This window comes from Coenobita brevimanus, chromosome 65 (assembly GCF_032717465.1).
Source record: "Coenobita brevimanus isolate Jiangsu-jjx chromosome 65, ASM3271746v2, whole genome shotgun sequence".
NCBI lineage: Eukaryota > Metazoa > Arthropoda > Malacostraca > Decapoda > Coenobitidae > Coenobita > Coenobita brevimanus.
In genome coordinates, this window is record NC_137018.1 from 5330114 (window position 1) to 5355907 (window position 25794).

General features: G+C 40.1%; 1 protein-coding gene across 1 annotated transcript in view; it reads right to left on the bottom strand.

Moving 5' to 3' along the window:
- LOC145404917 (cell adhesion molecule DSCAM-like) overlaps nucleotides 1–25794 on the bottom strand; it is a 587705-nt gene that overhangs the window by 386434 nt on the left and 175477 nt on the right. The window contains exon 2 of the mRNA XM_080276424.1: nucleotides 1688–1893. Coding sequence (XP_080132550.1) covers nucleotides 1688–1893 — 206 coding nt within the window. The remainder of the gene's footprint in view (nucleotides 1–1687; nucleotides 1894–25794) is intronic.

Genomic DNA, 25794 nt, shown 5'->3' on the forward strand with positions numbered 1-25794 from the left:
ACTTACGAAGAGTTCAAAAGAAAAAGAGAAACACACACACACACACACACACACACACACACACACACACACACACACACACACACACACACACACACACACACACACACACACACACACACGCACAAAGAAAAAGCAAAAGAAAAGGGGGGGGTGGACATCAGAATAGGGCACTATGGGATTAAAACACAAGGACGACAGCTCAACAAAAAAAAAAAAAAAAAAAAAAAAACTAACAGCTGAAAGTAGACGTAAAAATTGCAGTAACAAAAGAAGAAACCAGGAAGGAAGGAAGGGAAAGGAAGGACACGAGAAAAAGAAGGGAAAAAAGAAGGAACAGAGCATCAGAGTAGGAGGCCAGGGATGAAATATTGAGGCTGACTGCTGGACGAAGATAAGAGAGTCACTTCCCTCTCTCATGGCCACTCAGTAATAGAGGCTTCGGTGGGGGCGACATTGCCAGGCTTTCTGTGTTTTCTCTCCATAGGGAATTTTTACATTTTGGAGTACCCTGTTGTTGGCGTGGAAGTGTAATGACAGCTATGGAAGGGATGGTGAGAAGATGGAGTGGTATTGATAGACAGACAGGCAGAGACAGACAGACAGACAGACAAAAAACAAACAAACAGAAAAGCAGAGAAATAGAAAGACAGACGGACTTGGACAGGCAGGCAGACAAACACCCTTTCAGACAGAAAAACAGGCAGGCTTACACACACACACACACACACACACACACACACACACACACACACACACACACACACACACACACACACACACACACACACACACACACACACACACACACACACACACACACACACACACAGCATTACTTTATGAATGAAAGGAAGGTTTGGGTTAGGTCATCACAAGCTGAAAAAGATAAGCATGTTTTTGCAGATTCAGCCACACTATAAAGGATTATTTTCCAGCGCATAGGCTTAAGCAGAAATTACCGAAAAGCAGTCATATACATCCTTTCATGAACTCATCAAAATTCCCGCTTCTGTTCCTCAAGCAGGATACTGGAATGTCAGGAAACCGTAAAGCATGTACCTAAAATCCAGACTGCAATGTATTTTTCAGATAATATAATGTCTGGTTAACACTGCCCACAGGTGTATGACAAAGCTGCATCAGAAAAAAGAAAAATACTGTAATCGCGTCGAAAGTTCCTCCGTCAATATCTCTGTTTTATCAGAAATGGATCAAGTGGTGATATGTGAAAGTTTTCTCATAGTGTGTCCGATTCAAGGTATGTGTGTGTAGGAACCCGGAACTCTGGTAGACTAAAGGGAACACATTGTTAGTCTATTTCGGGAGAGGATAAGTAATATATATTGAATAAGAGTGGGTGTGGGCCGTCCGCTGATGAAACGAAGGGTTGCTGGGCCTAAAGGAACGATCTGTGTTGTCTGGATAAATTGTATAATAATAATAATAATAACAATAATAATAATAATAATGTTTATCATCATCATCTTTATATTAATAATAGAAATAATAGTAAGAGTAGCAGCAGCAGTAGTAGTAGTAGTAGTATAGCAGAGGTATGGTTGTTGTTTTTTTGTTGCTGTTTTTGTCATTATTATTATTATTATTATTATTATTATTATTATTATTTTTATCATTAATACTATTATTGTTATTATTACTATTAACAACAATAACAAACACTCACCAATGACGGTCAGGTAGATTCTCGAGTTTCTGGTGGGCGATTTCTTGAAGTCAACGCGACACCTGTAGAGGCCATCGTCCGTACTCCACACCGTCTTGAGGAAGAGGCCGGACTTACCCGGGTCAAGGATGAACTCGGAGCGGTTCTTGAGCACGGAAAGGGGCTGGTGCTTTGCCTGAGAGAGACGCCTGTTCCTTAGGTCGACCCTGCAGGAGAGGCAAGGAACGTGATTAGGGGAAACTAGGTCAGCGCTGTTAGGGAATCATTATCGTTATCGTTATTATTATTATTATTATTATTATTATTATTATTATTATTATTATTATTATTATTGTTATTATTATTATTATTATTATTATTATTATCATTTTATTATTGTCAGAGACACGTTGATTCATGAGGTAAAATCTGCAAGAGAGAGAGAGAGAGAGAGAGCACGAAAATATGCTTAAAGGAAAGTAGTTTGTCCCAATCAGAAAATCCACATCATTATCACCATCATCATCATCATCATCTTCATCGTTATCATAGTAAAAGATGCGAGTGATACTGAAATAAATCATCCTCACCATCATCATCATCAGCAGCATCAGCATCAGCATCATGATCATTAGCAGGACCAGCATCACAATCTAATTTTTTTATGTGGTGAGTAGGAACCAAACAAATATAAGAAATTATAAAAAGCAAGATTAAAGAAATGCAGATAACCCAGTAGAGGAATCATCATCATAATCATCATCATCATCATCATCATCATCATCATCATCATCATTATCATCATCATCATCATCATCACCTTATTTTCCTTGAGTAATTTAGGTGGGGAGGAAGAACAAAAGATGAGGAAAGAATATTAATGAGGAGTACACAACCACTTTATAAGAGAAGCACGGACACATGGTTAAGGTAATGTAGTTCACCCTCATTAGCGAATCATCATCATCATCATCATCATCATCATGGCCTGAGTAGAAACCCGATAGATGAAAGATATCGATGTTTTGTAGAACAGCGCTATAAGAGGATCATCATCATCATCATCAAAAATATATTTCCCTTTAATGAGTGGGATAGGTAAGAAAAAAAGAAAGACAATGAAAATTAAAATTGTCACTAAAAAGAAATAAATTACTAAAGTGTTTCCTAGATGAAAGGTAGAAAAATATGATTGTGATGCGGGTCAGCTTCATTAAAGTGTCATCATCATCATCATCATCATCATCATCATCATCATCATCAGAGCCTTGTACTTCAATAGTAAGCGGGTTGCCGATTAACCAGAATTAAAAATAAAACGAAAAAAGTCCTAAGTATAATTTGTTTCAGCCTGCAAGAAAGAAGAAGTCAACATTGTATGGGGGATCAGCATTCTCTCTCTCCATCTCCTTTTGTCCAGAGAAAAGAAACCAAAGATAAGAATAACGATAAGAGGACGAAGAAACGATGGAGGGAAAGTACGTCAGCGATAAGGTAGGTTAAGGTAGGGAAGGTCATGGTTGGCTGGGCCATGATAGGGTAGGTCATGGAAGGGTACGGTAGGTTATCATGGGGAGATCGTTAGGGTAGGTCATGGTAGGATAGAACTGATCAAGGAATGGTGGTCATGGCAAGGCAGGGCATGGTAGGGTAGTCAAAATAGAGTAAGCAATGATAGAGTAGGTCATGATAGGCAGGTAATAACAGGGTAGGTGTAGGATTGGTCATGGTAGAGGACCTTATGGCATGGTAGGGTTGTCAAATTAGAGTAAGCAATGGTAGAGTGGGTCATGATAGGCAGGTAAAAACAGGGTGGGTGTAAGATTAGTCATGGTAGAGGGCCTTATGGTGTGGTTGAGCAGATCATGGTAGGGTAGCCAGAACAAGGTAGCTCATAGCAGGGTAGATCATGGTTGGGTAGGATAAAGTAGGGCTGGTAATGATAAAGGAGGTCATGTCAGGGCAGGTAGGGTTAAGGTAGGTCAGAGCAAGGAAAAACGCGGCCCACTACCATCCACGGTTCTCAAAGCACTAATTTCACTGATGAATAAAATGAGCGTAATTTTTCCTCTGTTTTTAATGGGTCGGGATGGGGATAACGCGTCTTTTTCAGGAACATTTTTCTGTCATGCTATACATAATGGGGCAAAATTTGGTTGCTTTTATCTTCATCTGCAAGCATAGCATTTAATCTACTGGGTGAACTAAAGAAATTTGTACAACATATGCCATAGGTCATTCTGAGGTTTATGAAAGTTTATACATACATTGAAACTGACTTTTAATAATTATCCACACATTTAGCTTACCTCAATCAAATTTTAACAACTTGGATTCTTGCCGCTACCTTAACCTTACTGTAATAAAAATATGAATATGGATAGGTTCGCTTAATGCCCTGGGATTGAGATTTGTGTGGTATGATGTAGGATTGATTTTTTTTTTTTTAATGGTGAAGTATGAGAAAGCATGGTGTTGTGAGGCGTAGTGTCGTGTGGGATGATGATTTTCTGTGGTGAGATGTGAGTGGGGGGTATGGTGTCTTGCGTGGTATGATGTGCTGTGGCTTTACTGAGGTCACCATAGTCTACGAAAGTAAAGCAAAGCGTTTCCAAAAATCATTAGTAAGAGACAAGTGCAAAGTCGTTCACAGATGTGTTCCCGGATCTAAAAATAAAAGAAAATCGTTATCCTATTGAAGTTATGATTATTTTTCTACCGGGCTGAAAATGTTAAGGCGACAGAAAATATCGATTACAACATTTACAGCATGAAGGTAATTTCCAACATCAACATTGCTTAGATATGAAAGTTCAAAGAGAATAGTTATAATGGAGTATAATTCGGTGGGTGAGTAGTGTGATTTGTGTATTTTGAAACATATGAAAATGTCACCGTAACGCATTCACACACACACACACACACACACACACACACACACACACACACACACACACACACACACACGTACCCAGCTACTCATTCAGATTCCATGAAAACTCGAGTGTACGTATTCACCTTTTCTGAGGCTCTTTCAAATCCCATGAAAATATTCGAGCAGGCATCCCCTCACCGAGGAAATAAACACACACACGCATACATACATACACACACGCGCGCACACACACACATACAACATACACAGACATACATACATACACACATACATACACACACACACACGTACTCACACACATAAATGTATTTAAACTCACACATACACACATAATTGTACGCACATTTATACAAACGGTACATAAAAACACACACACATGCAAAGTAGCAAAAACACATATGTACACCAGTACACAAAAACAAACATATACAAACATAAACGCAAACACACGCACACAAACAAACAAACAACCACACACATCGTTGGTCTCTCTCTCTCTCTCTCTCTCTCTCACACACACACATACACACACACACACACACACACACACACACACACACACCTTGCTGCTTCATATTCACCCTAACCTATCCATTAACATGCATTTCACGGTTGGCAATTGATTCAAGTTGCAACAAGGCTCCTTCCTTTGGCCTGAATGTTGCAAAAATGAGCCGAGCTTTTTTCAGAAGTTGCGAGCTGCGAAAATGTTGACTGCAAGCAATTAGCAACATGGAAACTTTTCTTGCTCAAGATTTTTGGTAACTTTCAGAGGGGGGGAAAAAGGTGGCTATGCAATCAATTTCCTCATTATATGAAAGATTTGACCCAAGAAAGTTACAGGAAATGCAACGTCTCTGAAGATTATTTCTTTAATTTCTTCCCTATAATCGGTTTGCTTTCGTTTGACGTGGATTTCTAACCTTTTCAGCTCAATTTATGGCCACGCATCCCAAGATCTGGAAAATATATTTGACTACTAACCAAGGAGACTTATTCCTGTTTCATAAATCAAGCCCAGCGAATATCTTTATTATAGTAGGTCTGTTTTTATTTGACAAAGATTTCTAGCCTTATTTCAGCTCTGTTAATGGCCAAATGTCCTCAGATTGGACACTAGACTCAGTTTTTTTTATCGAGGCGAAAATGCACTTGAAAGATTGGTGATGATTGGCTGAATGCAACATTACCTCGTATTCTAGCATTATTAACTGACAACAAATATCTGAGAGGGAAATTTGGGTTAGTAAATATTTTCTGGACATGTTGCATTCAGCCAGTCATCATCAACCTGTCAAGTGCATCTTCGCCTCAATAAAAAAAAGGGGAGTATAGTAACCAAGGAGACTCATTCCTGTTCCATCAAAATTCACGCAACCACCACCTAAACTCCTTTTATTCTAACTTGGCCCAGATTTCGGTCCGTGTACAGGTTATGTTACGTAGCTACAGGGCAGGAAAAGATTGCTACAGCTCTATATCCTTTCCACAGCACTTCTTCGTGACTGGCACCACATTCTAGTGTTAGTCCATTGTCTCAGATTAGTGTTCAAGATGGAAAGATGGTAATTTTAGGCCATATTAGAGTAAAAAGGATATAGCTTTCATGTTATGCTAGTGACTATTCCATCAGATGAGAGGAAACCGAGTCTACGAAGATTTAATATTGACTATAATTGCGCTACAACTAGAGAACTTTATTCAGTGAGGGTAAACAGGTCCCCTACAATTGGAAACGTTTTCCTGGTCCATTGAAGTTCGAAACGTTTTCCTGGTCCTCTACAATTCGAAACGTTTACCTGGTGTCCTAGAGTTCAAAACGTTTACCTTTAAAGTTTACATTTAAAAGAAAGGGCAAATAATGTACTTCAGTTCATACCTCCAACAGATTTCTTTAGCTTAGGTACCCTCCCCCCCAAAAAAAAAAGAAGTCTCTACCCAGCAGTCCGTGCCACTAATAAAAGAATCTCCCTCGGGATAAACCTTCACCAAGTCCTTTTCCAAAATTCTCTACTTTTTCCCCGCAGGTCTGGTTGGGTACTTTTTCCACCATTGTTTCTGGAACGTATTAGGGTTTTAGGCCCGTATTCTCTTCGGTACAAGAGGCTCCCTGGCACCTCTTCCTCAGCGATTTGTTGTTAGATCCGGCAGGTTAGTGTTATTTTGCACCTTAGTAATTCAGAGTCTGGCGATATTAGAATGACTTCGGCAACAGAATAAGTTAGAAAATTAGATGTCATTAGCCTTCACGTTCCAGAGTGCATTTAGCAGCGTTAGTTTTTTGTTTACACCTTGGCCATCTCACTTTCATGCCTTATGGTACGATGGCATCTGTAAGTTAAAATTGTTTCTCAATATTCGGAGACAGTTATACTTGATTTATAGAAGCCAATCTTAACAAAAGGCTACGCAAACTATGTTAATTTTTCAGCAGTATGACTCCATTTTTTCACATACTTTCAGACAATTTTAGTCCGTGTAGGAAAGCCTCTCATACAAAACAGGTGATATACTCTCCATTAATCCCATCAGAGGAATGACCTATTGATGAAGATTTTCCTAGACTTCAGAAGATTGTACTCAATTAAGGAAAATCCTGTGGTTTGAAGGGGAATTTGATCTTACCCATCAAAAAAATACTTACTCAAAATCTGTACCCCTACACTACAACTACTTCTGTTACTTTTCTACCTACACTCAGACGATTATCTTTGACTTAGAAAAGACGAATTATATTGAAGAGCTTTGGGATTACAGATTTGGCTATTTTCCTACAGGTCATATAGCTTTTTCAGGGTGTCTTTTTCTTTTTTTTTCGACTCAGAGTTCAACATTTCCTCTGACTTTTTCGAAGGGAGGATAAAGTTGAGATACGATGCTTGGTCAAGGAGTGCAATCCTTCCCTGTCAAGTGCGTCCCCTTCCACCTCTCTCTCTCTCTCTCTCTCTCTGATTCACATTTCTCTTATCTCAGTCTCTTCTCCCTCTCCCTCCAGCCTATCATTCTCTCCTGTATTTCCCTCTCCATCTTCTCTTATCTCATCTTTCCCTGTCACATCTCCCTCCCTCCTCTTCCTCTCACCCATGTCACATTCCCCTCTCTCCTTCGGCTGTTATCTCTCTCTCTCTCTCTCTCGTCATAATATTATAAAAAGGAGTGATGGGCTTTTTTCTTTTAAAGATATTTGATGCGTGTAAATGCTAATTTGATGGTGAGCGTAATTGCTTTAGGAATATCGCTAAGAATAGGCAGATATTATAATTTCTGCCAAGTAGGGAGCAGTGAGTGTTTACATGATCGCTTCTGTCGTCGATTTGTGTGTGTGTGTGTGTGTGTGTGTGTGTGTGTGTGTGTGTGTGTGTGTGTGTGTGTGTGTGTGTGTGTGTGTGTGTGTGTGAAAAGACTATCCGACAAAGCAAGCATCACTTGGGAGGTATGAATCTCCTTAAGGATTTTATTGCAGGTTAACTGATCTAAAAATTTTCCCGTTAATAGTTACATGCTCGGTAACTTCATTGACAAATGTTGCAGGAAGCGATATCATTAGGAGTGAAAAGGCTGTTGGTTAGCAGCTCACGTGATAACAGCGACAGCGAAAGCCAAGAAAGCAGACATCAGCAGCGATAAAGGTTGTACTGTTTTAACTCTAACTTGTCCCAGATTGCTGACCCTCTGCTGCTTATTTCACGTAGCTCGTTGGCAGAAAAAGACATTACTGAGGCTCTACATCCTTGTCGTAGTGCTTCCTTGTAACCAGCATTATGTTCTAGTGACATTCTCTTGTTACAACTCAGCATTCTAGATGGAGAGATGGCAGTTCTGTACCAAGTTAGTGTAAAAAAGTATAGTTGTGGTGTCTTCCATGGGGTTGGCACCAGCATCAGTAGTTAAAGGCTTGGATTAATACCTATCAGTTTCGAGACGCATTAGGCCAGTCTTTGCTCTGTTCCAGTCTTCACCCACAGTGCTTCTCTCAACCGTCGATGCTGTCTCCATGTCTGCCTGTGCTGCTGGACTAACAAGGACAGAGGAGAAACAGACATGTCCAAACGACTGACTTATCCGATTATCGAACTCGGTTGTTGTATTTTATTTTATTTATCTATTTATTTATTTATCTATTTATTTTTTGCGAGCTGAATGTGCTAGCCCAGGTACCACCAGCTCCTCCATCCACACCAGACTAGTTTTTCAAAGATTTTTATGATAGGCATGGTACATCTATAAACCCAAACTTAATTAAGACACATTGAAAGATACTACAATCATAAAGGGGATGTGAAATTTTAGAGAATATCAATAAGAAATTCATATTAAAAGTGATGGGTAAGCAAAATATAACACCTTGCTTGCATGTAATAACAGGTGAGATTTTAGTCTAATATCATACTCATCATCGTCGTCATCATCATCATCATCATCATCATCATACTAGAATCCAGAAACAGAGAGCGAAAGCATTTAAGACGTAAAACTCATATAATGCTTAACGAAATGAGCCATACAGTTCATGAGCGGAGCATTTATATCTTTAAAATCCACTTCCCATTTTAAACTATCTATACATACTTGTTTTCCTTAGAGATACATTTGACATACGCCTGTGCGACAATCGTTCCATCGACCACCATGTTGGAAAAAAAAAAGAAAAAAAAAAAGAAAGAAATCGGGGCGTTATATCCTTGTAAAAAATACTTAAGAACTCAAGGCTGCAAATAGGACCCTAGGAAACCTTAACAAAAACTAGTCCATTAGGATTTATGGTATTAAAGTACGTCATTACACAAGGCTTGTCCGATTTCACCTTAAATTTAATGTGCTGTTCAAGGATGTCCACTTAAGGAAAGATTTAACTTAACTGGAATCAGAGGCCCTGCTAACTACAAAACTAAAGCCCACTCTCTGTAATAAAGTTGTGAGTAAAGCCTGAAGCAAATCGGTTCACTGAGACTAAAGCATCAACCATGGGGCAAATATAGTAAATGATGCCAAATACGAAATGGATTAACAACATAATTATAAAAGGATCATGACTCGTGCACTAACGCTCATCACGTGGCTATAAACTTAATCCTCGAGGTCATAGAGTAAATTTAATCACCACTAAGTACGTACTTGCAAATGAAACTGTATATAAATGGCTCAGATGCTTCGATTCAGGTGCAAGAAAGCATGTCATTGAATCAGCTAAACCCGTATAACTCGCAGCTGTTAGTAACTGGGAGAGGGTAATTACTATTCTCTCTCTCTCTCTCTCTCTCTCTCTCTCTCTCTCTCTTACTCATCTTCAGCTCCATTTGTCCTCGTGTCACACCCTCGCCTGTTCCCTTCACCTTTCGCTATCTCCCCTAGTTTAGTAATATATTCTCTCCCATATACCTCGTCCATCTTTCCCTTCCATTTCACATCTCTTTTCCACGCCACTTGATTCATTTTCCCCCTCAGCCTCACCAAGTTTCTGCCTCCCACGTCTTCCCCCTTCCTTCCTGTCTCGCCCACTTTCCACTCCCATCAGATCTCGAAAAGGCGCAGTTGGACTCACATGAATGAGTTACTGTAAGTCATTATTTATCTAGAGAAAAGGGCTTGAGATAACCTCTTCATAGTGGGCAGATTATATTATACCATGACTCAAATAGCGTATTATATTTTTCGTCATTGCTACCTTCAGACGGTTTTGCTTCAGCGTGGTAAAGTTGTAGTGAGAGATAATAAGGGATGTACTTATCTCCTCTCGTTCAAGTCACTCCAAAGCTTGATAAAATTGGTTGTAAGTTGCAAGAATGAAGAGGAGAAGTGCAGTCATTGGAGTAAAACGATTCAGTAGTCTCTCCGTAACTACTACTACTATTACTTATACTACTACAACCAATAATAATAATAATAATAATAATTAAAAAAAAAATAATAATAATAATAAAAATAATAGAAGTAATTAATAACAACCTCTGTACCAGGAGCCTCTGAGCTCAACTGTATGTCTCCTTCTATGTACCTCGTCTCCCCTTCTCTCCCCAGCCTCCTCTCTCCAGCCTCCTCTCCCCAGCCTCCAGTGCTCAATATATCAGGCCTATACACTGTCCCCTATTGTTCCCAGAGGCTTTCTCAAATTTCCTTCCCTTGTAGCTCGCTTCTCATTACCTCCTCTAGCCATACATCAATTCCTTTTCTCCCTCTTATTCTCACTTACCCTCATCCTCCTCGTATAATTGTCTAAAGGCATACGTCCATGAGCAAGTCTGAATCACCAAGAGGCTGCTGGGCTAATTTTGATCATACACCAAGGCGTAGGGTAGTCACATGCCCGTGATTGATCTGGAGTATATTAGCCTAGCCTCAGGTCCCTACTGCAGGAGAGAGGTGATATGGGACTGTCTATTAATGTATCTCATAATCTATTGCTCCCTCTTGTGATATATTCTTTATTTTTCAGCAGTGTTAGTCTCAACTTCATTCCCCCTGGGCTGAGTCCTGACCTAGCAAACGAGCACGAATTGGCACTGTACTTTACTCTGGTCGCTTTAACTTGATGTAAAATCACATCTCTTCATCTTGAATGCTAAGTTTAATAAGACATACATACTAGAAAATTGCTTAAACTAAGATTAAATGTTGTCGAGAGGATATAGAGCCAAATACATGTATTCCCTTAAGCCACCATTGAGCAAAGAGGAAATAAGCCACTAAACGATGAAAATTTCCCGTTAAGTTAAAGGTGGTTATAATACAGCAATCATCTGTTTATTCGATGAGTGGATGCCTTGTAGCACTGAACATGGACGAACATACAGTATTCAGATTTGATCCACTGATTAAACAAGCGGTCGGACAAAGGCCCCTGCATACTAAGCATTTACCTTGGAAAGTTCTATGATTTCATGTTTTAGTATACGTGTCTGGCTCTGCGCATAAGCTGGTAATCCGTTCCTTCAGGCCCAACAGCCCACCAACGAGCCAAACACCATCGCATGTCTCCACTTCGGTGCTAATACCCACTGACCATTTGGAATATATGATTTGGCTGTCTTGTTCAGGACTGGTGTGTTTGTATTTGCGGGGGTATTTTATGACGTCTTTGAGTCTTCTAGATCTGTAAAAAAAGTTTCAGCGATTTTCAGGTCATTAAACCGTTCCCCTCTCCAGCCCAGGATCGAACTCACGTCCTTTCAAACAGCAGCCTAATTCTCTAACCACATGACGGGCGTAGAAGAACAAAGGATCACGGCCATTGACTAAAGTTTTAATATATTTTCCTACGATTAGGCATTATCAATCTTATTTTTTTCTCATACCGTATGCTTAGTTCGCCCCTTTTCTTGTGCACTGTGTTTACCCCTTCTTCCCCCTACTCACCCTTATCTTTTAATCTATGCATGTAATTTCTGTATCTCTTTATCACCCTCTTAAACAGGGTGAAGTGCGTCTTTGTCACATATTTCCCTTCATCCCAATTTATCCAGGTTATTGCTGTGTCTCTCTGTGTTCCTCTCCCTCACCTTTATTGACCCTTTCATCATCCTTACAATTTTTTTTTCCTTCGTTCTCCCCTTTCCCTCACATCTTCCTCTTCACTGCATCAGCTTTGTCTCTTTTTCTGTGTCTGTCTCTGTTTCTCAGTCAGTTAATCTACGTGTCTGTCTTTCTATGTATGTATGTACATGTGTATGTATGTATAACTATGTATGTGTATCTGTCTCTGTCTATCTATCAATTTCTATCTATCTGTCTGTCCATTTCTCTCTCTCTCTCTCTCTCTCTCTCTCTCTTTCGCTTACTATCTCCCCTCTTCCCATCTCGCTGGCCTGGGACCTAACATGTGAACACCATCTCATGCGGAAGAGAAACATCACCAGAGTAAGGGGCGAGAGGGTGGGTGTCAGGTGAACGTGAGAGTGACAGAAAGAAGGTGACTGAAGGGCGAGCATGAGGGACAGGGAGAGTGTGTCAGGGTGAAGGTGAACGTGTCAAGGTGAAGGTGAAAATGGAAAAGGAAAAAGGAAAGTGCTAAAGTAAGAGTGGGTGATGAGTATTGGTGAGAGTGAAGGTGTGGAAGATTGTGACTTAGGGTTAGAGGCAGAGAGTAGGTTGCTGAAAGGAGAACATGAAGGGAAGGGTGAAAATGTCAGGATAAAGGTGAAAGTGCTAAGGCAAGGTTGAGCGTAGGGTGCTGTTGATGGTGAGTTTTGACGCTAAGTTGAGTGCCTGAGAAAAGATTGTTGATGGGGGAATATCAAGGCCAGGATGTAAGTACCAAGGGAGAGGTGATATTGAATGTTTAGCAGTAAGGGTGAATGTGTGGAAGAATGTGACTGGGTAAGTAGCAGAGAGAAGATAAGGGAAGAGGGAATATGAAGAGCTAGATGTAAGTGTCAGGGTAAAGGTGAAAGTACCAAGAAATATGAAAGGCAGGGTAAGAATGAGTGAGGAAAAAAAAAAAATTGAAGATAAAGGTATGGGAGAAGGTGACTTATAGTGCGAGGTGAAAACAGGAGTAGGTGACTGAGGAGAAATTTGAGAGGCGGGGTAAAAATGTCAAAGTAAGAGAGAAAGAGAGAGAGAGAGAGAGAGAGAGAGAGAGGTAGGGGAGATTTAAATATACACCGTTTTGACATATATTCATAAAACTCACGCACATAAATGAAGACGAATTAATTATGACAAATATAACTCCAAGCCTACATCTAATATACTGTAGCACTACCCGTGTGTGTGTGTGTGTGTGTGTGTGTGTGTGTGTGTGTGTGTGTGTGTGTGTGTGTGTGTGTGTGTGTGTGTGTGTGTGTGTGTGTTTTGGGCAGTGGAAACTGCACATTCAAATCTCACCAAAATTGTCACAAAAACGCAAAAAATTCGCTAATGTGAAAAAACTTGGTCCCATCACGATTGAAATACTTTTACTGTATTTAATGAGCGATCACATTTTGACCAAAAAAACTCCGCTCTCGGCCCCCGACATAGGATCTCCGTAGAATTTTTTGTCCATAGCAACGGCAGCGCGAGAGCCCTCCGCAGGAGCAAGTGCGAGGGGCCCGAAGGGCCCACGAGCACTTGTACTCACTATAGTACATTATGGGTCACGTCCACAGATAAAGCATGCACTTGAAATGGCTTTTAACCTGTGATGTATTAAAATGTCAGCTGAATTTAGCCATCAGCTCATGAACAAAAAAAAAAATAAAAAAAAAAAAAATAAATATTCCAGTTTACATAGCATAAAAACAGTGAATGGTGTCCTTTGATGGTCCTTTGGTGTCCTGCGCATTATTCATGCTACTATCCATTGATCTGAAATTCTGGTCAAATTTTAAAAATGTATATAAAAAAAACATGTAGGTTGTTACATGGGATCAGACTAACTACCCACTCTGAATAAATGTAGGCAGTGTGCAGCCCAGTGCTTAATATTCTGAATCATCATGTGTGTATGTAGGATTTCGCTGTATAGAGTTGTGTGTATTAAATACTTGTATGTAAATATAACGATTCGGTATATGCAAGTTATTCTCTTCTCCCCGAGTTGTATTCAGTATATTTCTTGTATATCTCTCTCTCTCTCTCTCTCATTATATCTGTCTGTCCGTCTGTCTATATGTATGTCAATATCTATTTGTTTATTTATCTATTCTGTTACAAACTCGCGATGTATTATTTAGTTCTGGGAAAATTCACGCAACGAAAGTCTTGAAAAACTCCGTTCATTATGTGTTTTTCTTTACTCAGGTTCATCCTCAAATATTGAAGAAATAGGTCTTTTGTTGTGGGACACAGAATAGATTGCTAGATAGATTGATAGATAGATAGATATATCGACAAGTACTTATGGGTAGTAGATAAACAGATAGTTAGATAGCTATATGGAAAGGTAGGTAGATGCAAGTATAAAGTGAGATAAATAAAGATGCATATAAACAGACAGCGATCGACAGGTACGTAGTTACAGATACCAAAGAGAGGGTAATAGACACAAATAAGAATTGGAGAGAGACATAAAAAGAGAGACAGAGGGGCATACAGACTGACAGATGGGGAACAGATTACTGACACGTAAAATGCATACCAAACACGAAACGCTTTACTGTTTTTTTTTTTTTTTTGCCTGTTTGTGCCTCAGCCGCATGTAAATCCAGTGGCATTAGTGTTTATCCCGTGGCCTTTCAGCGATTAGGCCCACCAAACTTGTAAACACTCGTGCACAACTCACTCCAGTGCAAACAAGGGTAGACACATGCCATTTTATCTGTGTTCGGTGTCGTAAAGTTGTATGTGTGTGAATGAGTGTGTGTATATGTGGGTGTGATGTTTGCTTGTGTGTGTGTGTGTGTGTGTGTGTGTGTGTGTGTGTGTGTGTGTGTGTGTGTGTGTGATTGCTTTTTCTTCCAGTTATATTCATGTTGATGGACATGTATGCGCATATACGCTTCGGTTGTGTTGTTTTGTTTTGTTTCATGCATGTGTACGTTTTATGTGTTTATCGCTCTCATTGTTTTTCATATGTGTACGCAACTCACTGCTATGTTTTATGTGTGTTTAGGGTGGTGTATGTGTGTGTGTGTGGGGGGGGGTAATGAATGTGTGTGTGGCACGGTGATGTGTGTCTGCTTGGGGAGTAATGTGTGTGACGGGGAGGGGGAGGTGATAGTGTGTGTGTGTGTGTGTGTGTGTGTGTGTGTGTGTGTGTGTGTGTGTGTGTGTGTGTGTGTGTGTGTGTGTGTGTGTGTGTGAGTGTGCGCGCGCTTTTTTATCATTGGTTGTGGTATATATTCTACTTACGTGGTTTCCTGATATGATTAATCCGTGTATGCGTATGAATGGATTGTACAGGCTGTATTGAGGTGCGTGCTATGTATATTTCTGTATTTTTCTTTCTCCCGGTTTATAGCATCCAATCCTTTAACCTTCCATAAGATGGTTGATGGTGTTAATGGAATGGATAATAGAGCTATTTCGATCGTAAGAGGGTAAGAGTGAAGAAACACTAGCGTCCACTTTGCCAGCCAGCCTGCCTTGATCCCTGTGAGATATATGATGACAGAGGGAGGTTGGAGTGATTCTGTCTTGCCCATACTACACTAAGGGTGTACGATGAAGGTTAACAGAAGCTGTCTGTGTGGATGTGTGGGCTTGGCTATGTTAGTGAGGGACACACAGACAGACACAGAAAAACAGACAGGCGGGCAGGGAGAAGTGCAGGCAGATAGAAAAGTATAAATTGAAAGACAAACAGAGAAACTGTTTGAGTGTGTGTGTGTGTGTGTGTGTGTGTGTGTGTGTGTGTGTGTGTGTGTGTGTGTGTGTGTGTGTGTTTTAGTTTGCTTACCAAGGTTTGTTTGTGTGGTTTACATTGTCTGCCATATATTTCTGTGTCTTTATATGTGTGACGGGTGTGTGTGTGTGTGTGTGTGTGTGTGTGTGTGTGTGTGTGTGTGTGTGTGTGTGTGTGTGTGAGAAGTAACATTTTGCTTGAAATCAGCTTTTACTAAGTTTTTTTCTCTCTGTCTAATGCAAAAGTCTGAAAATGTTATGTTCTTTATATATATCATATTTTTAAGATATTAGCGTTTAATATTGAAAGTATACAGTATATGAGGTATAAAAATACAGTAGATAGATCAGTATACAGCGTGTCCCATGAAGACTGTGCTATGTGAGAAATAAAGCTCTTGGGAAAATTTTGAGTAATAATTGCGAGCTCCTGGCCTTTGGTTCCTTCTTCCATGCAAAAAAAAAAAAGTAAAAACAGCATAGGTCCAAATCCCACCCGCTTCTGAGATACGATTACCGAAGGCTTTATGGCGAAAATTTGAGGAAGACCAATTTCTTCCATAAGGTTATCAGTAAATGTAGTTCCGCAATGGCTGAAAATTAGACCTATGTTATAAATGGATTTACAACTCAGTGTTACTCCAAGAAAAAACTTCTAAATTTTGCCGCATGTTTCTTGTACACCTTGTAGATAGATTGACAGGGGCAGACAAATAGGTAGATAGCCCGATGGATAGATAGATAAATAGATAGATAGACTGACTTATAGGTAAGAGAGAGAGAGAGAGAGAGAGAGAGACGTTGACACTAATTGGGAAAAAGGTCGAAGGAAAAATAGAAGAAAGGTGTAAGACAGGAATGAAAAGGAATGGAAAAACGGAAGGTGAAGAAAGAAATGAAAAATTGGAGAGAGGGAGAGTAGGAAGAGAGGGAGACGGAGAGGAGGAGGAAGGGAGGAAGAGGGAGAGGGAGAGGAGGAGGAGGAGGAGGAGGAAAGGGAGAGAGAGAGAGAGAGAGAGAGGAGGAGGAGGAGAAGGAAGAAGTGAAAAAATACAATTAAAGAGACTTTTAAGCGTAAGGAAAATACAAAATAAAAACCAAGAGGAAGGGCCATGCAGAGAGCACAACACCCGAGCCTTATAATAGGCGTAAGTGCCAAACATTTGACTTTGTTACACACACACACACACACACACACACACACACACACACACACACACACACACAATGCCGATCAAAACAAAAGGTTCGCTCTTCCTTCGCGAGCGCGGGTGAAAAAATACAAGGCGAAATGAAAATCAAAAGCAGAAAGAAAATGATGAAAAATGAATAAAAGGTGGAAAAGAATAAAATATAGATAACTGGAGAACGGAAATGGAAAAAAAAGGGGGGGGGTAAAAAGTAGTGATAAAAACGCTGAAAGTGAATGAAAAAGAAGAACCATGAACAAAAAAAAAAATGAGAAAGAGAAAGTGAATTTGCGTAAGAAATAAGAAAAAAGCAAAAGATGGAGAGGTTGGCGAAACTGGAAATAGTGATTGAGATGAATGAAATGGATAAAGAGAGAGAGAGAGAGAGAGAGAGATGACAAAACCAAGTGAAAAAAGGGACGTGAAAATGCGACGGATGAAGAGATAGGAGTAGGGTGGACGAGGAAAATAAAAACATTCCTGCCATCCCCGAGAGAGAGAGAGAGAGAGAGAGACAGACAGACAGACAGACAGACAGACAGGGACAGAGGCAGATGACATGCACTGGAAGGAAGAAACTGTCAGATTAAAAAAAGAAAAAGATGTGCGATAGGAGAGAAAGTAATGGAAAAACGCGAGGAGAAGAAGGAAATGAAAAATGGGGGAGGAGAGTGGAGAGAGAGAGAGAGAGAGAGAGAGTGGAGGGAGGAGACGGAGAGAGAGAGGGAGAGAGAGAGAGAGAGAGAGACAAAGGGGTGGAGTAAAAAAAAGAAAATAGATCCTGAAAAGCAAATATGATAGGGAAACACAAAATAAAAACGCAAAAATGCAAACAAAAAAAGGAGGCAAGGGGGATGAGAGAGAGAGAGAGAGAGAGAGCTATGGAGGGATGCAGTAAAAGGAGACGAAAAGAGAGAAAAAAAGGGAGAGAAGAATTGGAAAGGGAGGGAGAAGCAAGTGTGAATAAATATAAAATGTTAAATGCTGGAGCTTCGGGGCCCTTTTCTTATTTCCTATAGTAAGGTGTGATGGGGTGTGGTGTGGGTGGTATGCCTCCGCTAAATTTAAGTCCACAGGGGTGATGCATTTTAGGCCCGATAATCTTTAGGAGGCGGCAGACGGACAGAGTCGCTCCTGAAGATTTTCCCCTTTCTAAAAGTGAAATAAGATGAAAGACTTGACATGAAGGAAAACCTGAAGGATGAAATGGGCCTCAAATAAGTAGTAAATAGGGGAAGGAGGAAATAATGCAAGATATTAGAAGAGCGCCAAAAGAATGAAAGCTGGTGAAAATGGAAACGATTGGGAAAATGTGGAAATAAATGGATAAAAAGAGAGGGAGAGAGAAATAGTCAAGAGAAAAAGGGGAAGTGAAAGGGCGAGGGATGAAGCGGGAGGGGTGGATTGGACGGGGAAAAATAAAAACATTCCAGCCATCCCCGACACACACACACACACACACACACACACACACACACACACACACACACACACACACACACACACACACACACACATACACACATAGAAAGAGAGAGAGAGAGAGAGAGAGAGAGAGAGAGACGGGAGGTATGGGGGAGAAGAGATACATCAAAAGCCACTCCTCATCCTCTCCCCTCCCATATGAGCGAGTGGTCGGGGAGAGAGAGAGAGAGAGAGAGGGGGGGGGAAGAGACATGGGACGTAAATCAAGATGGAATCCCACCTAAACCCTATGATCTCCTTACGCACGTACACAACTCCAGACTTGAGAGAGAGAGAGAAGAGGGGAAGGGGGGAGCGCTGGCTTTACATCTCCCCCGGCACAGACGTGAGAGAGAGAGAGAGAGAGAGAGAGAGAGAGAGAGAGAGTGTGTGTGTGTGTGTGTGTGTGTGTGTGTGTGTGTGTGTGTGTTTTCATTAGAGTCGGCAGTCAATCCAGTCAGATCTGAGTGCATCATTTTCTCATTATCTGTCATACTTCATTAATTTACACCTAATTCAATAAAATCACCTAAGTCGACTAGAATAGAATACTAGGTCTGTCCTGATCATTAGCATTTTAATGGATACAATATTCACTTATAACTTACTCTCAAGCGAATGTAATCGATTCATGGAGGGTGAAATGAGATGCTAGAGTTGTGAGGATCATGAGAGAGTTGACATTCAGATTTCAGTAATTTTGGAATACATATGTGTTGTTAGTTTCGCAGTTTATGTGGGTTAGATCAGCAATTAAACTAAGAAGGGCGTGAGTTGGAGATAGGGTAGTCTGAAGGAGAACAGGGTTGCATTGAGGTGATCCGTTTTTGTTCAACTCTTCTGGATTTTAGTCTTCTGGCTATCGACACACACACACACACACACACACACACACACACACACACACACACACACACACACACACACACACACACACACACACACACACACACACACACACACACACACACACACACACACACACACACACACACACACACACACACACACACACACACACACACACACACACACACACACACACACACACACACACACACACACACACACACACACAGCGAGAGAAGACCCACTTGACACATGAACACTAACAGAATGCGCAAAGTGAAAAAATACCTCTCTCTTTCTCTCTCTCTCTCTCTCTCATCATAGACCAGTTACATTTTTGCATGATACTCTCGTACCACTTATATTCCACCCAACTTTTAAACGGAGAAATTTCTGTATTAACTTCTTCAGGCGGAAGCTAAAGACGAGGTGATGAGAACAGGAAGAGGGGAAATTACAAGTGCAGGAAACAGGGGAAAGAGAAAGCGTGTCAGAGAAATCTTATGAAAGCGGCAATCAGAAAGCAATCGACATTAACACTTACAAGTTAGGGTGCGGTAAAATTTTTGGTGTTTTCCCGGATAGATTATTATTATAAGTAAGTTTAGAGTATTTGCATATATATTTTTTCATATTGTTAGACAACATGAGCGGTGAAAGCCACATAGTTTTCCTTTCAGCATCTTTTCTTTCCGTTACAGGTGGCTTTACATTGAATGACAAGCCAAATGGTTTCCTGTAAGCCAAGAAACCATTTACAACGCTGAGTGGTAACCATATAACCAAACCATATGCGCTCCCTACGTGTCAAGTGGGTTGGTGGAGGGTTAGTGCCCCTCCCTGTAAAACAAATAAATCTAAGTCAAATGGCCACCCGGTACGGGATTATGGCGTCTGGCAATAGATAGATAGATCTTATCAATATTATTAGCTCCTTCACCTCAGGATCATGTTAATCATTATTCATGCTAACTAGAGACGACTCACTTCAGATTAGATATAACTTTGTGAGGTGGAGAGTCTGGATGTAGCCTTCATTTACCTCATCACTATACATCGTTTACTGTAAGTTGGCCGAAAATTACCATCTCTCCAGCTTGAGGTTTGAATTGTAACAAGTGATTTAACATTAGAGTATGATGCTAGCCACAAAGGGTGCAATGGGAATGATGTTGAGCTGCTACATTGTGTTTTTCTGTCTCTGAGCTTCGTAAAATAAGCTACGAAAGGACTAAGATCTGGGCCAGGTTAAGGTAAAACGACTATACCAAAAATTTACTCAAAGTTAAATACAGTCGTCTGAAGGTAAGACGATTTTAATGAGAACTTGTCCTTAGAATGAAGTAGTTAACCCTTTCAGCCAGCGGACGTATTTTCTATTTCAGGCATGCTATCCCAAAACTTTTCTACCCAGCATGCGATATAATTTTTGAAATGCATGGGTTTCAAACTGCCTTCAGCATCTCTTATTACCAAAATTTCGAAAGGTCTCTTCGAGCGTGATTAAAGTCGAGTGGGGACAGCAAGAACGGACCTTAAATGGATAAATACACAAATAAACTGATAAATAAATAATGAATGATAGATTTTTGCACTGCGATCGTATCTTTGGTATTCTGCTCTTGCTACTGCCTGATAATTTCACCACAGTTTATTAGACTTTCTTTTTGCTAATGATGATTAATAGACCTTCAGTAAAAAGACTTCCCCCAAACAGAATAAAACTGAAAACGCCACTGTGATGAAATGGCTAGGAAATGGTAGTGGAAGGCTAGGAGGGGCAGACTCCAGCCATCCTAGAAGGTGAATTAATGTTGGGTTGTCTTCATTTAAGGGAACTAGACCATGCATACAACTTAAATACTTTGTTGTGGTTGCATGGAATTCGATGAGGGATATATAGTTATGAGGTAGGATTGAGTCTCCTTGGTTACTAGTCAAATCAGCCCTCTAATCTAACTGCATGTGGCAATTAACTGAGCTGAGAGAGGTTAGGGATCTTTGCTAGACGAGATAAAACAGACTACAGCACCATATTCCTTACCAGCTTATTTCTTCATATGACACCATAACAGTCTCAATTTCCTAGACTTCTCTCCAGCTGAGTAAAATTATCTGGTGAATTAGTTCATCTATTTATATACTACTAAAATTCCCGGTCTGTTTATCATTTTGTCTGTTTCTACCCTCAAATTAGCAGAAACGGTGCAGTACAGCGCAACAGTTTGTTAATCAACGAAACTAAAATACACTAACTTAAAGAATGCGTAAAAAACAGGGGTGCAATCGGCCTCCGGTTGCCAAAATTTTTGTTAATTAACACACGTCCATATCTTTCATTATGCGATAAATGTGACAGGGTATTTCCGTGGCGTTTCATGTCTCTGCACCTAAAGAGAGAGAAAGAGAGTTTGTCTGCCTGTCTGTCTGTCTGTCCTCTATGGAAATCAAGGGGGATGCATATAGAACTCTCTTAACAGCTCTGACAGGGGTAACTTCTTACGACGAATGTAAACTTTTCAAATGAGTACATTACATAAGCAAAAGTGGCTCCTCTGATGGCCAATATAATAATTAATCACAGTTACACAAGTTAACATAGTGGAAAGATGGTTGCCAATTAATGTTGAATTTTTTACTTATAAAACTATACAATTAGCTACAGGAGGTCGAATGAGTAGACGGATTGGTGGGACGGGTGGGCAGGGTTGGTGGGTGGGTGAGTAATGGGAAATTAGGTCCATGGTAAGAATAGGTCCATGGCGAATATAACCCTGGGGAAATGGGCCCAAGGATAAACTGGGAACCCTAGGGAGTGACCATCCTGAGACCCAAGTACTGCACGGTCATAGGATTTTAACCAAGCAACGCCGGATACCCATTCTAAAATGATGCTGAATTTGACGCTGTAATGAGAACGTTAATTTTCTCGTCTGTGATAATTATAACCCCACAAATTATCATGAATGAGAATAAGGATGAATGGATGGATGGATGGATGGATGGATGGACAACTGGATGGATGGATGGTTATTTAAGGCGTCTATATTGATTAGTAACACTTTCCGTTTTAAAACACATGAATTATAATATAGACAGTGTCCGTATTAACATTTTGCCTTTTATAGATGCATTTAGTTATTACACTCAGGCAACCAGTTCACGATTTTGTTCAACCAAGAAAAATTCTAATTTGTTCAACTTGGGGGAATTCTAATTTGTTCAGCTTAAGGGCATTCTAATATGTTCAGCTTAGGGAAATACTAATTTGTTCAGCTTAGGGGAATTCTAATTTGTTCAGTTTAAGGAAATTCTAATTTGTTCAGGTTATGGAATTCTAATTTGTTCAGATTAGGGGAATTCTAATTTGTTCAGATTAGGGGAATTCTAATTTGTTCAAGTTAGGAAAATTCTAATATGTTCAACTAAGGGGATTTCTAATTTGTTCAGCTTAGGAGAATTCTGGCAGTCAGTGGGTTGAAAACTTTCTCATTAAGCATTTGGGCAGTTAGAAACTCTCTCTGTTATGTAAAATCATCTGAATTTAGCCTGAATGGAATAATCTATGTGAGTCTAAGGAGCATGCATGGGTTAGAAAAGAGAGAAATATACAAGAGATATCTGTGTGGGACTCGAACCCGCCTCTCCACTGCGGGTCTAAAAGTAGTCTGGCTGTGACGTGATTATGATGTATTTCCTATTGGATCCACATACCCCGACCTATTGCAGTATGGGTGGTAGTAAATTTAATCTCCAGTCACGATGAATAACAAGTTGTATTTATTTTGACGACGGATTCATGCTTTACGGTACGGTGTTATCCAGTCATTCACTAAACTGTACAACATACAAGAGACCCTTAAGGTGTAAATGTGGAATAAATCGCTAAGGAACAGGCGGCAGGGAGCTTCGTACCCACACAAGAACAGAGCTCAGGGACTCTACTCCAGCCATGCCCTCACCGCCACTGTAAATGAGGCGTAATCCTGAACTGCAGCCGCCACCACCACCACCACCATCATTAAGGAGAGTGCGTGAAGCTTTTGTCTTTAATTAACGAACCTCCCCTCGGGAAAAAAAAAGAAAAAAGAAAGAAAGGGAACGATTCATGAGGAGCGATGGGTGAAATAAAACGATGGTTAGTCGATAAATTATCTTCTTGAATCGGGAAATACCTTCAATTGTACATTCTTGATAATCTTCGGACAATTAAATTTAGAAAGGAACTCTAGTAATGATGGAGTTAATGAAGGCTATATCTAACTCCTGCATTTCGAAACGTCAATCCTAAGCTGAATAATACTATCTAAATGTTGCAAGGAAAGCGGTATCACCTGAGTCAATAAGAAAAATCAATAGCCATTCAAGTTCGTAATATTATACATCGATTTTTGTGTCAGGAGGTATATATAAAACAATAGTTATATCCTGTCATATAGTGGAGAGATTTTAACACTCGGTCTCCTATGACTCACTTACCTGCATAAAATCATTTAGCTCTAACTGAAATAAATGAAGAACTTTCTCAAGGAAGTGATGGTTAATGTGGTAGCAGTATTAACATTCTCAAGTTACTGTACCATGTCACTCAGCTAAAACGTCTGATGGTAGCTGTATTAGAACACTGGAGTTGTCCCGATCATGAGAGTCCTTAGGCAAAGTACAGTAACGGTTAATAAACAAATTGTCGAGTAAATTCCGTATCCGAGTAGCAAGGGTGATTTATTTATATACCACTGCGCTGAAAAAAAAAAATGCTTAGCTGATTACTTATGGATATGAAGTCTTAAAAGCCTTCTGTTAGTAAAAAGACACTATTACGTTTTTGTACACACACGTGTGCGTACGAGCACAACCGAAATGGAAGGGGATAAGGGGTAACAAGAAGTAAAAGCAACAGAGACAGAAATGGCTAGCAAGAAAGATAAGCATCAGTTTGGTCGTAATCTGGAAATGGAGATAACGTTGAACGTTAGAAAAATGAGATTAAAGGAAAGATAACTAATATGATGGACAATAAACAAGTAAGAAGAGTGACAATTCACGCAGCTTTTACTTCAGAAAATCTTATTATACATAAAAGAAGTTACCTCGTGTGTGGCAGCGGAGGTTACATAAAATAGTTATAACCTTTCGATAGCACGTGAAATAGTACCCTTAAATCAGCTCATGGCATCAGTAGGGCTAAATTCTACAAGGATTCCCATATTAAAGAAACAGAATACACGGAACTTTTTATTCTTGGCCAGTCTGAATAAAACAGCTGGCACACTCAAGCTCTTAAACAATCTGCCAAATATAATAGTTATGACTGTCAGGGTCTTACATAAACAGTTGAATAAAATGATCTAACTTTATCTAGCTGGAATAAAGTACTAGAAATGTTCGTTGATATATAACATTCATTAGTGAAAAAAAAGTTAACCCTCTCGTGATTTTTGGCTCATGCACAGCTAAAAAGAAATCGTTTAGCATTAGCTGGTTACAACACTAAATTTGCTCCGTTTATTAAAGAGTTGAAGGGGACGAGAGTAGACATTCTCGGATTGCTGTTATTTTCACTCACTCTCAGCTGAATAAAATCGTCTGTCGTTAGCATGAGTAGAGCCCTAGCGATGTCCAAATACTGAGAGTGAAAAGAGCGTGTGCTGAAGGTAAAGGGAGCTTGTAAAGGATTTTCCCCTATCATACGAGTAATAAATGATTGAATTGTGGATGAAGTGAAGAAATAAGGAGTTGTTCGGTTCATCAGAGAGTTAACTACGTGTACTGTACGTAAGTGAGCAAACAGAGATATCCGGAACAAGAGAGAGAGAAAGGGTCATATACTGTAGTTAAGATGAACAATTGTAAAGCAGTAGAGTTGTAAGGTTTATGAGAGAGGTAAATGCACGTGGTGTAGATAAAGATGACTAAAAATTCTGGTCTGTGTGTGTGTGTGTGTGTGTGTGTGTGTGTGTGTGTGTGTGTGTGTGTGTGTGTGTGGACAGGCCTCTGGAGCCACCATCAGCACGTTTCCAGGGTCATTGTGGCTCCCAGGTCAAGTTGCACTCTATCCCAGACACACACACACACACACACACACACACACACACACACACACACACACACACACACACACACACACACACACACACACACACACACACACACACACACACACACACACACACACACACACACACACACACACACACACAACCATATCCGAACTTTCTCGCTTGCCCAAACATTCCCAAACACACACAGTTATTGGCAAACGATCGTGCACACGCGCACATACACAGAATCACACACAGTCTTTTGTTCACACACACACACACACATACGAAGCGACAAATGCACAAAATGACAACTCCACTTTTGCACTTTCACACCCAAAACTCATTCACCCTTCACTTGGCTCTGACATGCTCATCCTAGACACATAATCAAGGACTCGATCTGTTTCCATGCATAATAATTGC